The sequence below is a fragment of the Hemiscyllium ocellatum genome, chromosome 7 (assembly GCF_020745735.1).
Source record: "Hemiscyllium ocellatum isolate sHemOce1 chromosome 7, sHemOce1.pat.X.cur, whole genome shotgun sequence".
Classification (NCBI taxonomy): domain Eukaryota; kingdom Metazoa; phylum Chordata; class Chondrichthyes; order Orectolobiformes; family Hemiscylliidae; genus Hemiscyllium; species Hemiscyllium ocellatum.
In genome coordinates this window covers 12,893,301-12,914,015 of record NC_083407.1, presented here as the reverse complement: position 1 = coordinate 12,914,015, position 20,715 = coordinate 12,893,301, and the positions used below count along the sequence as shown (strand labels likewise).

The window sequence follows — 20,715 nt, the reverse complement described above, 5'->3', positions numbered from 1 at the left end:
AACTTTAAAGTGAGGGGAGATAGGTATAGGACAGATATCAGAGGTAGTTTCTTTACTCAGAGAGTAGTAAGGGTATGGAATGCTTTGCCTGCAACAGTAGTAGATTTGCCAACTTTAAGTGCATTTAAGTCGTCATTGGACAGGCATATGGACATACTTGGAATAGTGTAGGTGGGATGGGCTTCAGATTAGTATGACAGGGCGGCGCAACATCGAGGGCCGAAGGGCCTGTACTGCGCTGTAATGTTGTGTTCTATGGACCAAAGAGTTCAATTACAGCAGTGAGGTGGGAGTAAGTGCTCTTTACATTAAGATAATGTTTGACCAAATAAATTGTCAAGGAACCATGGCAAAACTGGATTCAATGGAAATTGTGTGGTACCTCCAATGTTTGGAGTCATACCTAAGAAATCTAGGTTGTTGTAGGTTGATCATTCCCATTCCCAGGACGTCACTGCAGGAGTACTTTAGGGTAGTGTCCTAGATGCAACAATCTACAGCTGCTTCATCACATATCATACCTTTCTGCCACCAGAAGTGGGGATGTTTGTGCAATATTAAGTAGCATTCACCACTCAAACACTGAAGCAACCTTTTATGTGCAGCAAAACCTCTGCACAACTCAGGCTTGAGCTGACAAGTGGCACACAAATGCCAGGTATTGATGACTATCTCCAATAAGAGAGCATCAATCCATTGCTCCTCTTCCATTGTATTACCACCACCAAACTCCTCCCCCTTCCCCACCTGGAGAGGGATTATCATTGATCAGAAATTGAATTGGATCACCCATATATGACTACAAAATTTTGTCAGAGGTTATGACTTCTCAGCTGAACAACTCCTCTTTTGTCTCCCAAATGCCTGCCCATTATCTGCAAGACACGCGTTAGGATTATCCATTTTTCTGAATGAGTGTCATTCCTTCAAAGCTCAAGACCACGCAAGGCAAAGCAGCCTATTTGCTTGTCAGCCCAACTGCCACTTTGATCATTCACTCCCTTTACCAGCAAAGCATAGTATTAACTATGTGTAAAATCTTCAAGATGCACTCCAGTAAATCACCACTTATACTTATTCAAAGGCATCTTCCAAACTTGCAACATCTACTACCTATAATGATAAAGATAGCAGATCATGAGAACATCAACATTTGGAAGTTTCCCTGGAAGCCCCACACACTGTCCTGATTTGGAACTGTAATGCTGTTCCTTCAGTGTCGCGAGGTCTAAATCCTGGAAATTCCTCCCTAACTGTATTGTCAATGTGCCTATAACACATGGACTGCACCAATTCATGAAAATGTTTCACCATCACCTTCTCCAGGACAGTTGGAGATAGGCAGTAAATACTGGCCTTACTGATGACACCTGTAACCGTAGATCAAATAAAACAAATCTGTTTTGGTGTCACTCTGGCCAGAGCTGATTAACAGCATTGATCAAGGATTCAACTTGGTTCTGCCTATGACTGTATGTCTTTGTCAGGGTATTTAGTGCCATTTAGCTCATTAAACATTTGAGAATGTTAGCCATTCCAACATTTTCCTCTAAATTCCCACCTTCATCCTTTTGCAATATATTTACTTGCCCAGGTATCTTTCTATTCAGACCGACCAACCTTCAGTGGTGGTGATTATAACTTTGCTTTCTCCTGGTTTTTGGAAGAGCGGCTTCCTTCATTGCTGTCTTGCCAATGCCCTTTGTTGTTTGCAGTGAATTTACAAACAAAAATAGTCCATTCTACTGAACTGATGTGTGCCTTTATTTGTGCCCCACATGAGCCTGCTCCAGTCCTATTTTGTTTGAAGCCAGTGAACTTTCAAACTATGTCATCAGAGCAGCTTGTGTCTGCCTCTTGAAATTTAAAAAAAATTGCAACATACGCAGGTAAAATTGTAACTGCATTTTATAGATATTTTCAATCAACCATTAATGCACCACTAGAACAGGTGGGCTTGAACTCAAGCCCTCTGGCCTATAGGTAGCCATAGCTGTCACTGTGTCCCAAGACCACTTCAATGTTTTTAATCAATTTTCTCAGGGCAGGTGGCTTTTGAACCCAGACCTTCTAGCCTATAGCCTGGGAACACTGCCACTGTGTGCCATGAGCACCTTTTTCGCATTTTTACAGATATTTTTAATTAATCTTCTCAGGTATGTTATAACACACTTCTGAAGCAGGTGGACCTGAACCCTTGCCTTCTGGTTCAGAGGTAGGAAACACTGCCACAAGAGCCCTTCAAAGGTGAACGCCATTGTGGGATGACCGTTAGCCTTGTCCTAATTGTTTCCACAAGTTGGAAACCTAACTGATGCTTTAGTATTTCTCATTTGTGATTCCTGCCCTTGATCACCAGCAAAATGTTAATTGTCTTGGAGGCACAATAGTGGAGCATCTTCTGCTGAGGCAGCTTGTGAATGCTACCTACTGGCAACTTGAGATGGATGAAGCCCAGATAGTATTTTAAACTGTTGCAGCTGAATGTATGAGGATGCTTGGCAGACAACCTGCACCATAAGAATCTGTGGCTTTTTGTAAAGGAAGAATTTCAAGTATTGATGCAGTACAGACTGAAGTCAGAGACTGTCTCCCCATTTACAGTCATGTCACGCTGCTGTCTTCTTACAGGAACAGTGAAAGCAGGAAGCTATGCAAGAAGATGAAAGTGGAACCAGCCTCAAAGAAAAATGGCGTTGAGTTGTTGCATTACAAGTGAGCAGAATCTAAGCCCATTAAATGCTGAGGTTTAGTATTTCTAGCAAGACTACTTTTATTGATATTTTGGTGACTGTTGCATGTTGTTTTCTGCTGAAGCCACGGATCATCCTCTGACTGAGAGCAGCAGATGGGTGCCTTGCTGTATGATTTCCGCAAGTGTTGTTCTGAAGGCAGCTGCTGGGCTACAGTTGCCCTTCCTGTTTTTTCTTCTCCCCTCTTCCCGGCTTGGCACTTGCCCATATCGGTGAAGCTGAACAGCGGGTTTAGGTTCTGCTATCATGCCCCCGTTGTTTGCGTTTTCATTTGGAAAAATTTTTACTTTTTATTTATTGACTGCCTTGTCTAAAATCACAGTATTCTTCTTGGTTGGTAACAGCCTTGAAGTGTTTTTTAAAAAAAAAACTTGCATCAATGTAACACGTTTCACAACTTCAAGACCAAAGTGCTTTACTTTCAGTGAAGTACGTTTCAAGTTCAGTCACTACTGTAATGTAAAAAAATGCAACTGCCAATTTGTGTGCAGCAAGATCCACCAGACCACATGATCATTGGTTTTGATTGAGATGTAAATATTGATCAAATATAGAGAATGTCACACTTCTTCTTTGAACAGTGCTGCAAGGTCCACCTAAGCGGGTAGGCAGAGTCGCCACCATCACCAACACCTTTGGCAGCACATTCCAGGCACTTACCACTCTTTGTTTCAAAATAAAACTTGCCTCTCAATTCCTTTGAACTCTTTCCCCCATGCCCCCCCCCCCCCCCCCCCCCAACTTTAGCCTGCGTCCACCAGTAATTGATATTTCTACCCTGGGAAAAAGACTCCGACTAAGCACTCTATCCATGCCTCTCGTAATTTTGTAAAATTCTATCAGGTTGCTCCGCACCTTCCTTTCAAGTGAAAACAAGCCAAGTTGTCCACTCTCACCTCCTAGCTAACACCCTCCAAATCAGGCAACATCCTGCTAAACTATTTCTGCGTCTTCTCCAAACACACCACAACCTTTGTTAATGGAGCAATCAAATCTGTACAGCGTATTCCAAATGTGGCCTAACTACAGTTGTATATCGCTGCAACATGATTTGACAATTTTTATACTCTATGCCCCTGCCAATGAAGGTAAGCATGCCATAAGCCTCCTTGACCATCATATCCACTTGTGTTGCCACTTTCAGGGAACTGTGGACCTATAGACTTACATCTTTTTGTATGTTGATACCACTAAGGGTTCTGCCATTAACTGTATGCTTCCCTCCTGCATTAGATCTTCCAAATTGTCACTTCTCATTTGTTCAGATTAATTTCTAACGGCCATTTCTCTGCCCAAATTTCCAGCCTATCCTCTGCCAATCTACCTCATTATCCTTAGCTTTCCCAACCTTTGTGCCATCCGAAAACCTACAATTAGGCCACTGGCGTTCTCCTCCAAAACATTTACAGATATTAAAAACAACAAGGGTCCCAGCACTGATGTCATCACTGCATGTCATAGATCTCCAGTCAGAAAAATACACTTCCACCATTACTGTCTTCTATGAACAAGCCAGTTTTGTATCCATCTTAGTAGCTCACCACGATCCCATGTGACTTTACCTTTTGTATCATTAAAGTGCATACAGGCAATATCTACCACACTACCCTCATCAAGCACCTTTGAGGTTTTTTGGGGAAAGTAACAATCAACTTTGTGCAGCCAACACTGTCCCACACAAGCCATGCTGCCTATCGCTAATAAATCAAAAACATTGCTTTATTAAAGCTTTTTTTGTCACTTTGTCCACGTATCTCCAGTATTTAATTATGCTGGGCTAGCAGCTTCCTCTGTTAGTCGCTACTGAAGTCATCAAACTTAAGCATAGATGATGCATATTGGCGTAATCTTCAGGCATCACGATCAAGCTCATGAAAGTGCCATCACCACACACACTTGCTGTTCGGGTTTCTGAAAAATAGTCCCTCGCTGAACAAGGCGTACTAGCTGCTCTGACCCTCACTGAGCCCAAGAACTCCTTCCGCATTAATTGTTATCTTGCCATCTCTACTGATAGTCACATTTATGGTGCATTAACATAATTTTGGAACAAACAATAGGTTCAAGCGAATCACGGCCACCTTGCTGTGCTGTGAGAAATTTATTGAGTTAGCACTCACTATTCTGAATTTATGGCAGATGTATATTTCTGTGTCTCTTTAATTAATCTCTGTTTTGAAGGGGATAATGCAAGAGAGAATGCTTTGGCTTTAAAGGGGATACGTATGTTCATATTTGTGCTGAAAAATGCTAATATCTGCGTGTTTCTGATTGTATAGGGATGGAGCTTTCCATGTTGAATATGAACGGCCTGAAACATTTAAGGTAATAATTATCTGTGCCAAGTGTTCATAGGTTTTTGCAATGTTTGTTATTACTTTTCACTCATGGGAAATGGGCATTGCTGTTTGGCTCAGCATTATTGTCTTTGAATCGAATGGCTTGTTCTCGGACATTTCAGAGGGCACTTAAGAGTAAATGCATTGCAGTCCTGATGAAGGGCTCTGGCCCCAAAACATCAATTTTCCTGCTCCTCGGATGCTGCCTGACCTGCTGGGCTTTTCCAGCAACACACACTCAACTCTGATCTCCAACATCTGCAGATCTCATTGTCTCCCAATGTGCTGCAAGAGTCCATCAAACCTACCTTTATTTTTAATCCCTGAAGAATCTTCGGTTGAGAGCAAGGAATAAAAAATCGGTTTGGTTGACATTTCTCACTTTAATATTGTATATCCTGACTGCCTTCTCTTTTCCTTTTCTCAACATTGCAATCGGCTCCTACAAACTATTATGGTTTGACTCTCAATTCACTTTCCAATGATACAACTGCTTCAGCTGCGTTAAAGAATAAAGTATTCCACCTAACAGTGGAAGTGTCTATCTTAACTATTATGCAAAGCAGATATAAATTCCTCCATACAATCAGCTGTCTAGAGGAAAAATGCCAATTTTCATTTTGAGTCCAGTCCATAAGTGTTAAGTGGTGCTAGTGTTGTAAGCTGTTTAATAAACAAGGACAAAAAAAAGGATGTGCAATCAAGCTCCAGTCTTTCCCATTCTCCCTCCAACCGGATTGAGGGAGACCCAGTTTTGGGTTCACACTCGCTGAGTTACCACTTATACCAGAAGGGGGTCACATTGCTCTCACTCTTTCACCTGAAAGTGTGGATCCTTGCCAGGATAAGGTTCCAAGTACAGTCCTCTAGGAACATATCCAATTTGGCCACTCTTGTTGTGAATCTAGGGCAGTAAATCTTGGCAACGATTCAGCCATGAAGTGTGTTGCTTTTGAGCCTGACCTTTTCCTCCCTGATATGTCCATATTCATTGTATAGCAGGAATCCCTAGATAGAAAGAGAGAGCTAGTTGTCTCTCTCCTCCACCACCAAACAAAACCCCTCGTGACCCCAATGCCCCCACAGCCCTGACACGATGAAGCCAGATGTTACCTGGCCTGAAATTAGCCAATTTGATACAAGATACTTTGCTTTATTTGGCCTTTTGTAGGTATAAATTGAAATATTTTAAACACTACACGGAGGTCTTTTCATGGGAATTAATACACCTCAGTAGAGACTCTAAAATAAAGTGACTCTATTAAATGGACTATGTGATGTGTAATGTAAGGACGTAAAGGCAGGAAATATTGCGATTATGTTCCCCTTTGTGGTTAAAGAAAAGCCACAGATCATACAAGTGGGTGTGATTTGGTTAACCAGATGCTTAATACAGAGGTTGTACAAAGCATAGAGTTTCCATCGCAGTCATTGTGTAGCGCAACTTGAGGTAAACCAGATTTGCTTATTTTGTTTCAGCAAGTCTATTCAAATGACAATGGATCAGAGTGATTATCCAGCTTCAGTATTTGCATTCCATTCGTTCAAAATCTGCAGGCCCCCACTCCCCTGAACATCAGATTGCTTGTAAAATTATATAGTTCCTTAAATGATTTCCAGAGGTGTCTAGGTCATAATTTAGTTTCTTGTGTCAATCACTCATTGCATGAAAGACCTTCTGTTATCAGTGCTCAACTGGCCTTTTGGGAGTTCCTGTGTCCTCACATCCACTAACCCTCCTGACCTCCCCCTTCCTTAGTGAACCAGAGTTGTGGTTTTTCAAGCTGTTTACAGTCTCCTGAGTCAGTTTTAAATCTTTCCATGTAAACTAAGTGGTCGGATTTCTCTCAGGGGATCCAACTCTCTGGATGTTTTGTGGAATGTTTGTGAAGGTCTGGTGGTGTAGCTTGTCACTGCACTAATATCTGGTGACAGGCGAGTGGTGATATTCACATTATGGTTGTAGGGTGTCTTGACAACTATAACAAAGGCGACTCTCTGGTTAAAAATCAGCAGCCAAAGCCATGCATTCCTTTCGTGCTACAAATCATCAACTCTTCTTGTAAAAGAGAGGGTAATTTTTAAAATGTTGTTCGACATTTGGGACTGAACCCTAAGTAGAATTTTCTCTCTTCACTGGAGGAGGGAGTGGTGAGAAATTGAAGAGGAGGGTGGTGAAATAGAACAAGATCTGATGCATGCATTTCCCATTTGTTGGCCTGTTCTAGTTCATGTAACAGTGGCTGGAATTTCCTCCTGTCCCTGCCACTTGAAAGCAACCTCTTTGGGATTAGGCTCATGGTAATACGGTTCTCCCAACCTAAGAAGTTTTAGATGCACATCATCTTTTCATTTCCTTTCATCCTCTGCACCATCATCAATAATTTGTGTATTCAGAACTGAGATTCTACTCAGTTTAAAAATTTATGAGCTTTACACTCTTTCTGATTGTTTGCAGTCAATGGTGGCATTTATGAGGGATCCAGAGGGCGCTCCACTATGGGAAGAGAATCCTGAGGCAAAGGATGTGGTTCACATTGACAGTGAGAAGGTTTGACACTATTTGTGATAATGTACTTAGCTGGGAAATGGGATACTCACTGGTGATAACAATGCTGTTTTATTTTGTTTGTGTGCATGGGACTGCAAGTCCTGTCAATGTTGTCGATCATAGCATAAAGAAAATGTAGTGCATGCAACACAATGTGACCTTATTATTTATTTTAAGTTTTTTTTTGGTGTGGTCTGGTTGAAGGAATTCTATTTTCATAAACACTGTATATTTTGATATTTCAATTTAATGATACAGTGTAAAAGGTGAACATCTGAAGTCATAATCCAATGTCTAGCAACCCTGGAAAGTTACTGCAATGTGATCTCAGAACTGTAGAGATTTCCTGCAGGGCAAGATGATGTTCAACCCTCTGTGGCTACACTGGCCCTTACTAGAATAATAGAGCTAATCTTACTCACCGGGTTCTCTCCCACGAATTCCTGAATTTTCACCACCTTCATCAAACAGTTTGCTTGATTCGCACCACATCCACAGACATTCACTTCCTCTACCTACTGTTAATGTTTCAGGTCCTTTTCTCAGAACCTGTTCATGTCAGCATTTAAGTTCTACAAGGTCCTTCCCACCTATGCAGGGCATTGTCTGCTTTCACATGCTGATCAACAAGCTGCCAGAGCTTTCAGTTCAAAGGATGTGTTCTATGTGGCACAGTAGCTTAGCAGTTAGCATTGTTGCCTCACAGTGCCAGGGACCCAAATTCAATTCCAGCTTCGGGCGACTGTCTATGTGGAGCTTGCATGTTCTCCCCGCATCTGCGTGGGTTTCCTCCCACACTTCAAAGATGTGCAGGATAGGTGAATTGGCCATGCTAAATTGCCCATAGTGTTCAGGGATGTACATGTTAGGTGCATCAATGAGGGGTAAATGTAGAGTAATGGGGAATGGGTTTGGGTGGGATACTCTTTGGAGAGTTGGTGCAGACTTGTTGGGCCAAAAGGCCTGTTTCCACACTGTAGGGATTGTATGATTCTATTGAGAACAAAAAAACTTCAGTGATTCCCAAAAGGACATTAAAGAGCAAGTTTCCTTTGAGTTCTGCATGCCTAAAACAATAAGAAATGCTCTCTCTTCAAAACCCAACCACAGAACATATTATGCTAAGCAGGAAGACAAGCTGAATATCTCCTTGAGCAAAATCTACAGAAATAGATGTAGATTTTACACTACTGAACACAACAAATTCTGTTCAAAACCACATGTTATACAATTTCATTTGAGCAGTCTTTGCACCATTCTTGAGCTCCTTATCAATAATGAATCCTTCCCTTTGAAATTGGATTAGCTGTTTCCTCAAGTAAGTTTCACTGGAATTCCTGTTTGGGATGGGAAGCAAGGCTTGTCATGAATGCAGTGCTAAGACTTATTATTTCAAGGGTAGAAAGTTTTGTTTAACTTGCATTTTAACACAGTAAAACACCCCATGACCCTTCAGGGTATCATCAGACCAAAAACAAGGACAAAACTAAAGGAGAGACATCAGTGCTGTTGGCCAAAAGTTTCAACAAAAAGAGATGTAGAGAGCTAGAGAGGTTACAAATGAAATACTGTAGCTCAGATTTGAACAACTTTGTGGGCGGCACGGTGGCACAGTGGTTAGCACTGTTGCCTCACAGCGCCTGAGACCCGGGTTCAATTCCCAACTCAGGCGACAGACTGTGTGGAGTTTGCACGTTCTCCCCGTGTCTGCGTGGGTTTCCTCCGGGTGCTCCGGTTTCCTCCCACAGTCCAAAGACGTGCCCGTAATGTTAGGTAAGGGGTAAATGTAGGGGTATGGGTGGGTTGCGCTTCGGCGGGTCGGTGTGGACTTGTTGGGCCGAAGGGCCTGTTTCCACACTGTAAGTAATCTAACCTAGTAATCTAAAAAAAAACTGAACTTTGGCAGCCAATGCTGGAGTTAAGGAAAAGGGGAATGTTGAGGCTGTTTTGAACTGGAAGACGACAGTGAAGAGTGTAGGGAATTCAAATTAGTGAGGGGGCAAGTCAAGCAAGTGTTTGAATGCACAGATGAGAAGTTACATTTGAGGTGGTGATTTAGTAAAGTCAGCAAGCAATGGGATTATGAGTGACTTGATGTGATTTAGGCACAGATAGCAGTTTTGTATGAGTTCAGATTAGTGGAGAATAAAAGATACTTCTCAGAATCTCTTAGAAAGTCAACTGGAAATATCCAGCTATGATGTGTCTGCACCTCTCTCTAATGCAAACCATAAATCTGCTGCTTTATGTGGGTGCCAATACCAGGACTTGGGTACTAATTCTGGTGCTTGAACCCTAGTCAGTACTTTAAAAGCTCAAATTCTAACTGTTAATGAATTGGGTGTTTTAGGTGTCAGCGTTGGGTTGGTGGTAGTCTCTGCTCTAAATCTAAAGGTTCTGGGTTCAGGATCCACATCTGAGATTTGAGACAGCTATCCAGGATGACAGTCCCCTTGCAGTAGTGAAGGAGCATTGTTGGGGATGCTGCCCTTCTGATGGGATATTAAACTGAGACCTTGCCTAGCATCTCTGGTGAGTGAAAAAGAACAAGTGAGTTCTCCCTGGTGCCATGGATAATATTTATTCTTTGATCTGCACCTAAAAGGATATTATCTGGTTTTTAAGAAGAACAGGGTACTGATCTCAGTTGTTCTAGATAATACTATGCCTCAGTCAACGTCACAGAAAACAGATTATCTTTTTTGTTAATCCCATTGCTGTTTCTGGTAGGTTGCTGTCTGTGAATTTACAGGTTTGCCGCATCTCACTAGTGACTATACTGCAGCAGTGCTTCATTGGCCATTAAGCACTTTCAATATATTCTGAGTTCTTGGTGAGTTCCATTGTTTTCTTTCCAACTGTGTGAGAAGCGACATCGATAATGGGGAATGTTACCCTGATGATGTAATCTGACTGGTCATTGGGAGTTCCAATTACAGGAGTCAAATGGGCATGGGGTTAAGTGACCGTTTTTCTCACAGCTCAATGTAAGCTGTAGCACCCTGTTGGTGCAGGTTCTCATCATTCAAACTATGTATAGGGGAGAAAGTCCCAAAGGCAGCATTGTGAGAGAAGTGTTGTATGGCCAAGAGCAAAATAGGCAAAGTTTTTCTTTGCAATAAAAATAGAAAGTGCTGTACATGCTGTTCAGCAGTTGAAAGAATAAGATTTATGTTTAGAGTGCATCCCTTCAGTAAGGCTGTGTTTTTATTGGCAGGTTTCTAGCACTTGGTACTTTTCTATTTATTTCACACCTTTGACCTGGATGAACAGGAAGGATGCCAAAACCCGATCAAGGGATTGACAGCCTGTATGTTAATTAGCTTTTTTCAAGTTTGGAATTCTGAAGTGTGGGCTATCTTTCTTCCCCCCCCCCCCCCCCCCCCCCCCCCCCCTCCCTTCTCTGGTTCTGTACCAACAGAGAAACCACACATTAGATGGAAGATGTCATCGTCTTAAAAAAAACAACTTTTGATCTTTACCTTTCTCATGAGATGTTTTTGACTACACTACGAACAGCATCAAAGAAAACCAATTCATTTGATTGTTAACGAGATCTAGTGTGCAAAATGGCTGATTGTCTTACCAATGTAGCAGTAATAATTGCATTTCAAAGTTAATTCAATCCATGTCACTTGGGGCTGTGGTGTGTTTTTGTGAGATGTTTTATAAATGAAAAGCTGCTTTTTGTCTTCTATTCAACCATCTTTAAAACAGTTCAGCTTTTTCTAGTTTTACTCATGTCAGGTAATATTTGAGAATGGTGGGCCTTCATAGCTGAAACAAACAATAACAACGTGTAACATCAGACCAGAGAATCCTCTTGACCCATGAATAAATAGTTACTTAAAATTATCCCAGATCTACCTTCTGATTTGACTCTTTGCCCCCTTAAGATTGTTTCTTTGTGCCACTTAGAGTTATGGAGGGGTGCAACATGAAAATAGACCCTTCGGTCCAACGTGTCCATGTCAACCAAATATTCTAAATTATTCTAGTCCCATTTGGCCCAACACCCTCTAAACCCTTCCTATTCATATACCTATCCAGATGCTTTTTAACTGTTGTAATTATACAAGCCTCCACCACCACCTCTGGCAGCTCATCCCACATATACACCACCCTCTGTGGGTCCTTTTTAGGGTGAGAGGGCAAAGATTTAAACTTATGCCCTTTAGGTATGGATTTTCCTACCCTGAGGAAAAGACTTTTGACTATTCACCATATCAATGCCCTTCATAAATCTATAAACTTCAAAAGGTCACCCCTCAGCCTCTAACGCTCCAGGGAAAATAGTCCCAGTCTATTCAGCCTCTTCCTATAGCTCAAACCCTCCAACCCTGGCAACACTGGTAAATCTTTTCTGAACCTTTCAAGTTTTGCAACGTCTTTCCTGTAGCAGAGAAATCAGAATTGAACGCAGTATTCCAAAAGTGGCCTAATCACCATCCTGTACAGCCATAACTTGACCTCCCAGCTATATCTTCAATGCACTGACTAATGAAGGCAAACATATTATATTCCACCTTCACTACTCAGGCTACCTTTGACTGTTTTCAACAAAATGTGAACCTATACCCAAAGTCTCTTTGTTTGGCAACACTCCCCAGGATTTTGCCATTAAGGAAGCACTTCTACACACAAAAGGTGGTAGATGTTTAGAGCTCTCTTCCATAAATGGTAGTGGATGCTGGATCACTTGATTGCAGTGCTTGATTTAAACTATGTGAAACCTGTTAACCTTGTTAATTCAAGATTTGGAGATGCCGGTGTTGGACGGGGGTGTACAAAGTTAAAAATCACAACACCAGGTTATAGTCCAACAGGTTTAATCGGAAGCACACTATCTTTCGGAGCGACGCTCATTCATCAGGTGATAGTGGAGGGCTATCACCTGATGAAGAAGCGTCCCTCCGAAAGCTAGTGTGCTTCCAATTAAACCTGTTGGACTATAACCTGGTATTGTGTGATTTTTTAACTTTGTAATTCAAGAATAGCATGGAGTTAGCATCCAGGTGTCCTGAGTTCATGTATGTAAATTTACAATATTGGAGTAACTCAGTTGCGTTACTTAATGGGGTGTTTACAAAGTCTGTGGAAAGTAGAAGACAAGCTTAGGAGACATGTGAACCACAGTGACATACAGGTAGAGAAATGTTAAAAAATGGCCTGCAGATATTTTGAAATAAGTTATTTGTGTTTGCACCTTAAATTTCCAACAAATCTAGTTTCACAGAAGATGTTTGGTGCTTTGTTTGCAGTCTGAATCTTTCGCAGAGTTAGAGATGCAATTTTTTTGGTCAAATTGAGGATAAACATGGCTTGACTTTCCAGCCTACTTATTCAGGAGATTGCATACTGCTCATCAAAATGTCTGTTTTGCTGAAACAGAAGTGTTACAGTGCAGAAAGAGGCAATTCAGCCTTTCCTGTCTGTACTAGGTGTCCAAATGCTGATACAGCTAGTACCATCGTTACTCTCTTTTTCACACTGCCTCACTGGTGGCAGAGAGACCCGAAAAGAGACAGAAAGCATTGCTTTCCTACTTCTGGGACAGCTCCATTGTTGTCTCACTTTTTATTCTTCTTGCTGTTGTCCTGGATATATTTCTCCATTCCTCCAATGTACCCAAGTCCAAATATTTAAATCCCATCTCCAAAACATCAGAGCTGCATGTTGTCACTTCCACATTTATAAAGGTGAAATTAAACTTTGTTCTTATATTATGCCCAGAATGTTTAGACAATTTCACCAAGTTGTTGGATTTGAGATCCAACAGAAATAAAGCAATCTTCTGTAAGAAATTTTTAAATGGAATTTTTTTAAAAATCTAAAATATTTTTAAAATAATTTTGAATATTCATATAAGCATGATAAGAGAGCCCAGAGCAATGCAGTTCCTTATTTTGAACAGAAGCACTTGCTGAATCATTCAGCAGCCAGTGATATGTCCATCATTCCTTTCCCCCTTTATTGCCAATTTTCTAACTACAGGGTAAAGAAATACATTCCAAAAATGTGGAGACATTTTCTTGCAATACAATTTTTTTTTCTAAGTAAGAGTTTGTTTTTATGTTAATGGAATCCTTTCACCACTTCAGGAATTCCAAAGCCACCTCACAGGCATTGAATTACCGTTTTGAATCACTCTGTTACAGGCAAAGATGACATCCAATTTGAGCATAGCTTTGTCCCACAAATAGCAATGTGATAGCTAACCTTGGAATCTGTTTCAGTACTATAGGATGTGGTATGAGAGTTGATGGCCAGCGCTTTCCTCCTCTGCAGATCAAAATAGGATCTTTCAGGACTCACCTCAGCCAGCAATCTTGTTATCTGATTAGATTCCCTACGGTGTGGAAACAAGTCCACACCGACCCTCCAAAGCGTAACCCACCCAGACCCATTTCCCTCTGACTAATGCACCTAACACAATGGGCAATTTAGCATGGCCAATTCACCTGCCCTGCACATCTTTGGACTGTGGGAGGAAACAAGAGCACCTGGAGGAAACCCACGCAGACACGCGGAGAATGTGCAAACTCCACACAGACAGTAGCCCGAGGCTGGAATTGAACCCGGGACCCTGGTGCTGTAAGGCACCATCAAGTTAACAAAAAGATATGCAACTCGTGGCAGTTCAGCAATGCCCTAGGACTGCACCAAAGCGAATTATTTTGTACTAAATTTCTTTTAAGACTGCAGGCTTCCTGTCTTTCTCACACTTCTGATGTATTGCCTTACTTTCTGTAGTCATCCTACTGCTTTTTCCTTAGGAATTCAGAAAGCTGATAAAGAAGGAGGAACGACCAATTCTCATGATTTTCTATGCACCATGTAAGTTTTCCTCTGTGCATGCATTCATATTCTGAGCCAGTCAGGTATAACACTATCTATTTATTCCATTGCCTGTACCATCATGACTCAGGTGTTGAGTGGTGGCGTGTTCCAATTGCGTGGAAAGCAGTGGTGGGGGACAGTGTTTGTGGGAACTAACAAGAAAACTCTTTGTACGCTACCAGTCAGGAAAAAAAAATCTGAAAAGCCACGTACAAGGATCTTTACAAAAGGGAGATGTCTGGGATAGGTGTAGTTGGCATCAACCACGATTCCTTATCCTGATCGCCATGCAGTGGAACTAGCAATTGTTTTGGATACTACTGTTTCATCCTTGTCTCCCAATGCCAAATATCATACCATCAGACCCAGGGTAGTGGGCATGTTTTCTTTGCGCCCCCACCATACACCTTGGCTAGGGTTCAATTGAAATTTTCAAGACAAAGATCATTGGATTTTGCTAGCCAAGAAAATTAAACCTTACAAAACAAAGCTGACCAAATGGAGTTGAGATGCAGGTCAACCAGGATCTAACTAAATGACAGAAAGGGCTGAATGGCCTCATGTTCCTATGTTTGAGTTGTGCATTATGGGTGACTGCTTTTGTTTCAAGGTCCCCTCTCCTGCATTTTGTGAGTCCACACTGAAGTACAGGAGAGAAAAAGAAACTGAGTGAAGGGAATTTGCTTCGAAAAACATTGCATGCTATTTTTGCAAAGAATACTTTTTACACTGTTTGCACTGCTGCAACCCCTGATGGTAATGAAACAGCAAGATTCCTCTCGGCCTTCTGTTACTCAGTCAGTGTTTTGTTGCTTTGTGACTTATTTTCATTCTGGAACAGCTGCTCGTGCTTTTGTGTTTTTAACTTCAGATTGTAAGAAGCTGCATAGTTGATGTGTTTATTGAGTAATGTGAGTGCTGCAAGAGCTTGCAATATTGTTTGGTGTTTTCTTTTATTGTTGCTTCTTTCCGGCCGTTTTCCCGGAATCTGATTTAGCCCCTAAATGCTTTCCTCTTTTTTTTAAACCCCATGCCTCTCCCATCCACTGCACCTTCACCTCCTAGTAGCACAATTCTTTATGCTTCTGTCAGATTTTTAATAATAAAATCATGAGCATCAATTCGTATCGACAATTCTGCAATGCACTTCCATATCTGTATTCTTGGGCTGTGCAAAGTTTAAAGGAAATGTAAGACATAATGATTCACAGTTGAGTGAGCATATGCTGTTCTGCATTGATTTTAAGGCGCGCTCAATTTTTTTTCTGGCAACCATACTTTTATCGAATGAACAGAACAGCTTACTAGAAATAGATAGGAAACGCATTTCAGAAACTTACAAGTACAAAAGACTGGAATTGCATGGTTGGTAGATCTCCTTTGGGACAAAGATGGGTTAAAGTTTCAAGCATAACCCTTCATTAGAACTGCATAGTGAACAAGCCTAGTGAGATGAGTTGCAACCGGATCATTAACCAACTGTGTGTTTTCTGTACTTGGTTCCCGAGTGGCGCTACATTTTAGGCTTGCTTTTGATGTCTGCGAAACCAGGTGTAATGGGTCCCTTACACTAATTTTTCACGATTCCATTGCAAGGCAAGGCTTGGATGTAAGCACAAGGGAAATGATATTGAAGTTGGTTGAGGAGCTAAATGTAGGAAAGTGTAGGAAAGAACAGTATTTCTATAAACCTAAAAACAAAAAGAACATGCTGGAAATGTTTGGCAAGTCAGACACTGCATTGAGAGGGAGAAGCATAATTAACATTTCAGGAATTGTCCTTTGGGAGATCTAAAACAGCTGAGCAGTGTGGGCAGGTAAGTGTAGATGCAAATCAAGGACTGGTACATCTTTGGGAAAGGGATAATGAACGAAGGAAAGTCCTGAATAGCAAGAAAGTGGAGAAACTGTGTAATCTCAGCTATGTGGAGCTTTTCAAAGGTGAGAAGTAGATGAAAGCTGTGTTGAAAAGGAAAATAGCTATCTACGAATGGCAAAATATAATGCAATTCTGGATTTGTATGAGCTGCTCAATGAAGAATGTTAACAACCATGGAAGATAAATAACTAAACCATATTGAATGACAAGTAATTGTGTGAATGCAAATCTCTGAATTTTGAAACCAGGCAGAACAAATGTGGACCTTATTCATTGGATTAGTGAAGGTTAAAGTAGAGATACCTGATTAAAGGTGTTCAAAATGGAAGGTGAATAGTGTAAAACAGTTTCCACTGACTGGGGAATCGTGAAAACGTAGGTTTAAATTGAGGACAAGGACTAGAAGAGTGAGTCATGTAATCTTAAACCACAAAGAGGCCACTCAACTCACCATGTCTATGCCAGCTCTTTGAAAGAACAGTCTAATTTAGTCCCACAATCATCCTTTGCTTTCATCCATCTACAGCTTTTTTCAGTAAATACCCAAAGTTCTTGTGAAATCGGCTTCCATTGCTCTTACAGTGGATCTTAATCCTTGGTGTAAGCAGCATTTTCATTCCTACTCTTGCTCTCCTGCCAGTTATTCTAATATATTCTCCTGTTATAAACCCCTCTACCAGTGGAAAATGAGTGAGATGGAGGCATAGTGGTAATGCTACTGGAATTGTAATCCAGGGCTAATATCCCACAAACATGGGTTTGAATCCTATCATGGCAGGTGGTGAAACTTTAATTCAATCAAATCTAAAATTAGAAACTGGTGTAATGGTGACCTCACAGCTACTGTCAATTGCCTGCTACTTGTCCAATTGGTTCACAACTGTCCTTTAGTGAAGAAAATCAGCCATCCTCATCTGGTCTGGCCTACCTGTGACTGCAGACCCGTAATAATGTGGTTCAGTCTAAGTGCCTTGTGAATTGTTAAGAGTAGGCAAAAGATTCTGGTCGAGTCAGCCTTGAACTAATTTAAAATAACATTTATTCCTACCGTTACAATCAAAGACCCTGTGTATTTTTGCCTGTATTAAGCCGCCACCTCTTATTTTTTGCTATTTCAAAATAGAATTGGTGCATGAAAAAATACAAAAGCAGATGAAGAGGGGTTGAGAGAAAGTGATTGGATTGAACAGTTTCATTTGAAGAACTGGCACTTGCTGAGCTATAATATGTATGCATTGGAGTGTGGTGAAGTGATTTGTTAAATCTGTCATTGACTCATTTAGCGCAATGTTTATCTCTCTTTCTGTTTATTGTTCTGCTGTTGCCTTTGACCTGCCCTTTCCCCCATGTGTCAGGGTGTGGGGTGTGTAAGCGGATGATGCCAGCCTTTCAACAAGCTGCCACAGAGCTAAAGGGCACCCATGTAAGTATTACATTTCATTGGTCTATTAAAAAGGCACCATGCACGCAGACTTGTCAGTTTTTACTTTGTGCACAGATCGTTATAATTGGATGTCTCGTTGTGACTCGGTTACCCTGATCAGGTTTTTCAACCAGTTGGATTTCTGTTAGCATGCACAGGAATTAAAGCAGTAATGAAGTACATAATCCTGTTTCATTGTGTTTAAAATTTTGTAACCCAGGAAGAAAATCCCATGCAGGATGTCATCACTTAACATCATTCTGCACAATGTCATTTCATATTCACTCGATTCTCTAATTTGAAGCCTGAATTCATGTTACTGTTAAATTGCATCAACATTTCTTCTGCCTTAATATTCCCATGTAGCGCACACTTTCAACCTGCAAGAGCTGGATCTGCTGATTTATGCAATGTATACCCCACAGAGAGACCTACCAGGCGTAGGCTGCCCCACTAAAAGTGTACTCCAGTCCGTTCTCAGCATCTCTCACCCCTCTTCACACTGCCAAGTCTTGATTGATCCATAAACCAGACTCTCTCATCTGTCTCTGTGCCTCCAGCAATGCTCCTGTTCTCAAGACTTCAACAGTACTAGCAGTGATCTTGCTCCTAGTAACATTGCTAGGACTGAGGAGCTGCCTGAAATTAGTCAGTAAGTCTTTGGTGGTTGGATCATTGTCTTCCAAGACCTGGGATTGACAGTGGCAGACAGGAAGCTACCTAACTGGAATTTAATTCCATTTAGTTACTCCAAAATGCCTGTGTCTGGGTTCCCAGTGGATGGGACCAAGGTTACAGTCATCAAATTCGTCCAAGTTTGACAAGGTGAAGCACATTTTCAAAGCTGACAGAACCGAGTTTAGATGAACTAGCAAATGGTATCTAGTGGTTTCCAGCACCATCCCCAATACACACACCGAACATCAAATGTCTCATAAAGAAGCTGTTCATGCTTTAGGATCCCAGTTGATGGTATTACTAGACAAGGCAGATCCTAGAGTGAACCCTGGCTTGATAGATTTATGATTTGGAGATGCCGGTGTTGGACTGGGATGTACAAAGTTAAATATCACACAACACCAGGTTATAGTCCAACAGGTTTAATTGGAAGTGGCACTCTGAAAGCTAGTGGGCTTCCAATTAAACCTGTTGCACTATAACCTGGTGTTGTGTGATTTTTAACTTTGATAGATTTAAATTTTGTGATTGGTTAACATGGTGGTCAGTTACTGAGGTTTCAGATGAGGCTGCAGTTGTTCTTTCATAAACTTATGTTCTGTTGCTGCACATAAGAAAAGAAACCAAATAAGGCCACGTAAACTATAGTAAGAAAGACCTTAACACGAATATGAAAACAAAATTTAAATCTGTTTACCAAAAACATTTGTTAGAGACTCAATTCTAGAGTGCTATACTCCAATCTCAGATTTTTAAATCCTTCCTTAACTGACACATTCCAGTCTCGTTGACTTGGTTGGTTGAACCGATTTTTCTTTTATAATTCTGTTCCATGTCCACTTACATGACCCCCTCTCAATTCAGATGGCTTGCTCTTTTATAACTCGAACCACTGGAAAATTTCTGTCCAAATGCATGAAGCTTAGAAGCTCTATAGAGTAGAAACCACTTCTGCTCAGGCAACTGGTTAACCTGAACTGAAAAACTTTTCTGATCTTGACTATTGATTCTCTGAACCAAAAGTTTGAATATTCTGATTTGAACACTATTAATATTGGAGCAGCACCTCCCCCCCCCCCCCCCGCCCCCACACACACACACACACATACACACACACACACACACACACACACACACACACACACACACACACACACACACATATACACACACACACACACACACACACCCGTCAACGCTTTCAACATGAAGATGGGCGTGTATCTAATATTGGGCAATGCAAACATTTTGCGTTTGTATGAAGGGCAGGAAAATTAAAAGTAGTTAGGGAGCAGTTATGCCACCTTATGTTGTAAGTTGACTAATTGCAATTGGATTTCAAGTTGAAACGTTAGTTGTTTCCCTGTCCCCTCGTGATAAGGGTTGTGTTCATTGACCAAGCGACAGCAACTAGGAATTGGAATTAGTGTTCTCAGCAGTCATAAGGAATCTGTTAATAAGCACCACAAGATCTCAGCCACTAATTATAAACTTCCTTTGCCATATCCCACAGCTGCCCCTTGTCACTGTTTTATTCACAACTTCCCATACCCAGCTCTACTAACTCTGTTGTGGCCTACTATCTGGTCTTTCCCAGCTGGGTCTTGTTGCATCACCCAGTCTGTTCAATGATTGAAGCAAAATAAACAATTGGGAGTTTTAATTGTTAGTTTAACCTAGACTGAACAGAAATATTTTATTTTTAGTTCAGGTTTCTGGGACTAAGAGTAAACTACCTTCTGCTCAGCAGATTCCTCATTGTCACAGAACTGGGCATTCCAACTCTTGGAACATGTCCGGAAAAACACGTATTCTCAAAATAATTAAGAGCTGTAGATTATCAATTCATCTTGAATTCATTAAACACCAATTTTCTACAAGTGATTTATAAATTCTAATGCTAACTGTTTCCTGAACAGGTAATGGCTGGAATGAATGTCCATCCATCTGAATTTGATGAAATCAAACAGGAATTCAACATCAAAGGATATCCGACCTTCTGTTACTTTGAGTAAGTTGTTGCTAAATCTTCAAGGTATATTTTGAGTTCAGAAAATCAGATCTAAACAATCTTGTGTGATTTCCTTCTTGCAGGCAGATTAACAATAATAATGTCAATTGAAAGAGCTTGAGTTATGTGACAAATATAGATTGACCATCTTATTGAGGTTTTTTGTCTTGTCTTGCTTTTCTTCCCCCACACTACTCAAAGAAGAGGGCGCCCAAAAATGTACTGGCTATTATTTGGCAAT

At 41.0% G+C, this 20,715-nt stretch overlaps 1 protein-coding gene across 1 annotated transcript in view; it reads left to right on the top strand.

Moving 5' to 3' along the window:
- The window catches only part of pdia5 (protein disulfide isomerase family A, member 5), a 118,459-nt gene that overhangs the window by 23,814 nt on the left and 73,930 nt on the right, over positions 1-20,715 (top strand). The window contains exons 4-9 of the mRNA XM_060827807.1: positions 2,632-2,715; positions 5,033-5,078; positions 7,551-7,643; positions 14,420-14,480; positions 17,718-17,785; positions 20,383-20,474. Coding sequence (XP_060683790.1) covers positions 2,632-2,715; positions 5,033-5,078; positions 7,551-7,643; positions 14,420-14,480; positions 17,718-17,785; positions 20,383-20,474 — 444 coding nt within the window. The remainder of the gene's footprint in view (positions 1-2,631; positions 2,716-5,032; positions 5,079-7,550; positions 7,644-14,419; positions 14,481-17,717; positions 17,786-20,382; positions 20,475-20,715) is intronic.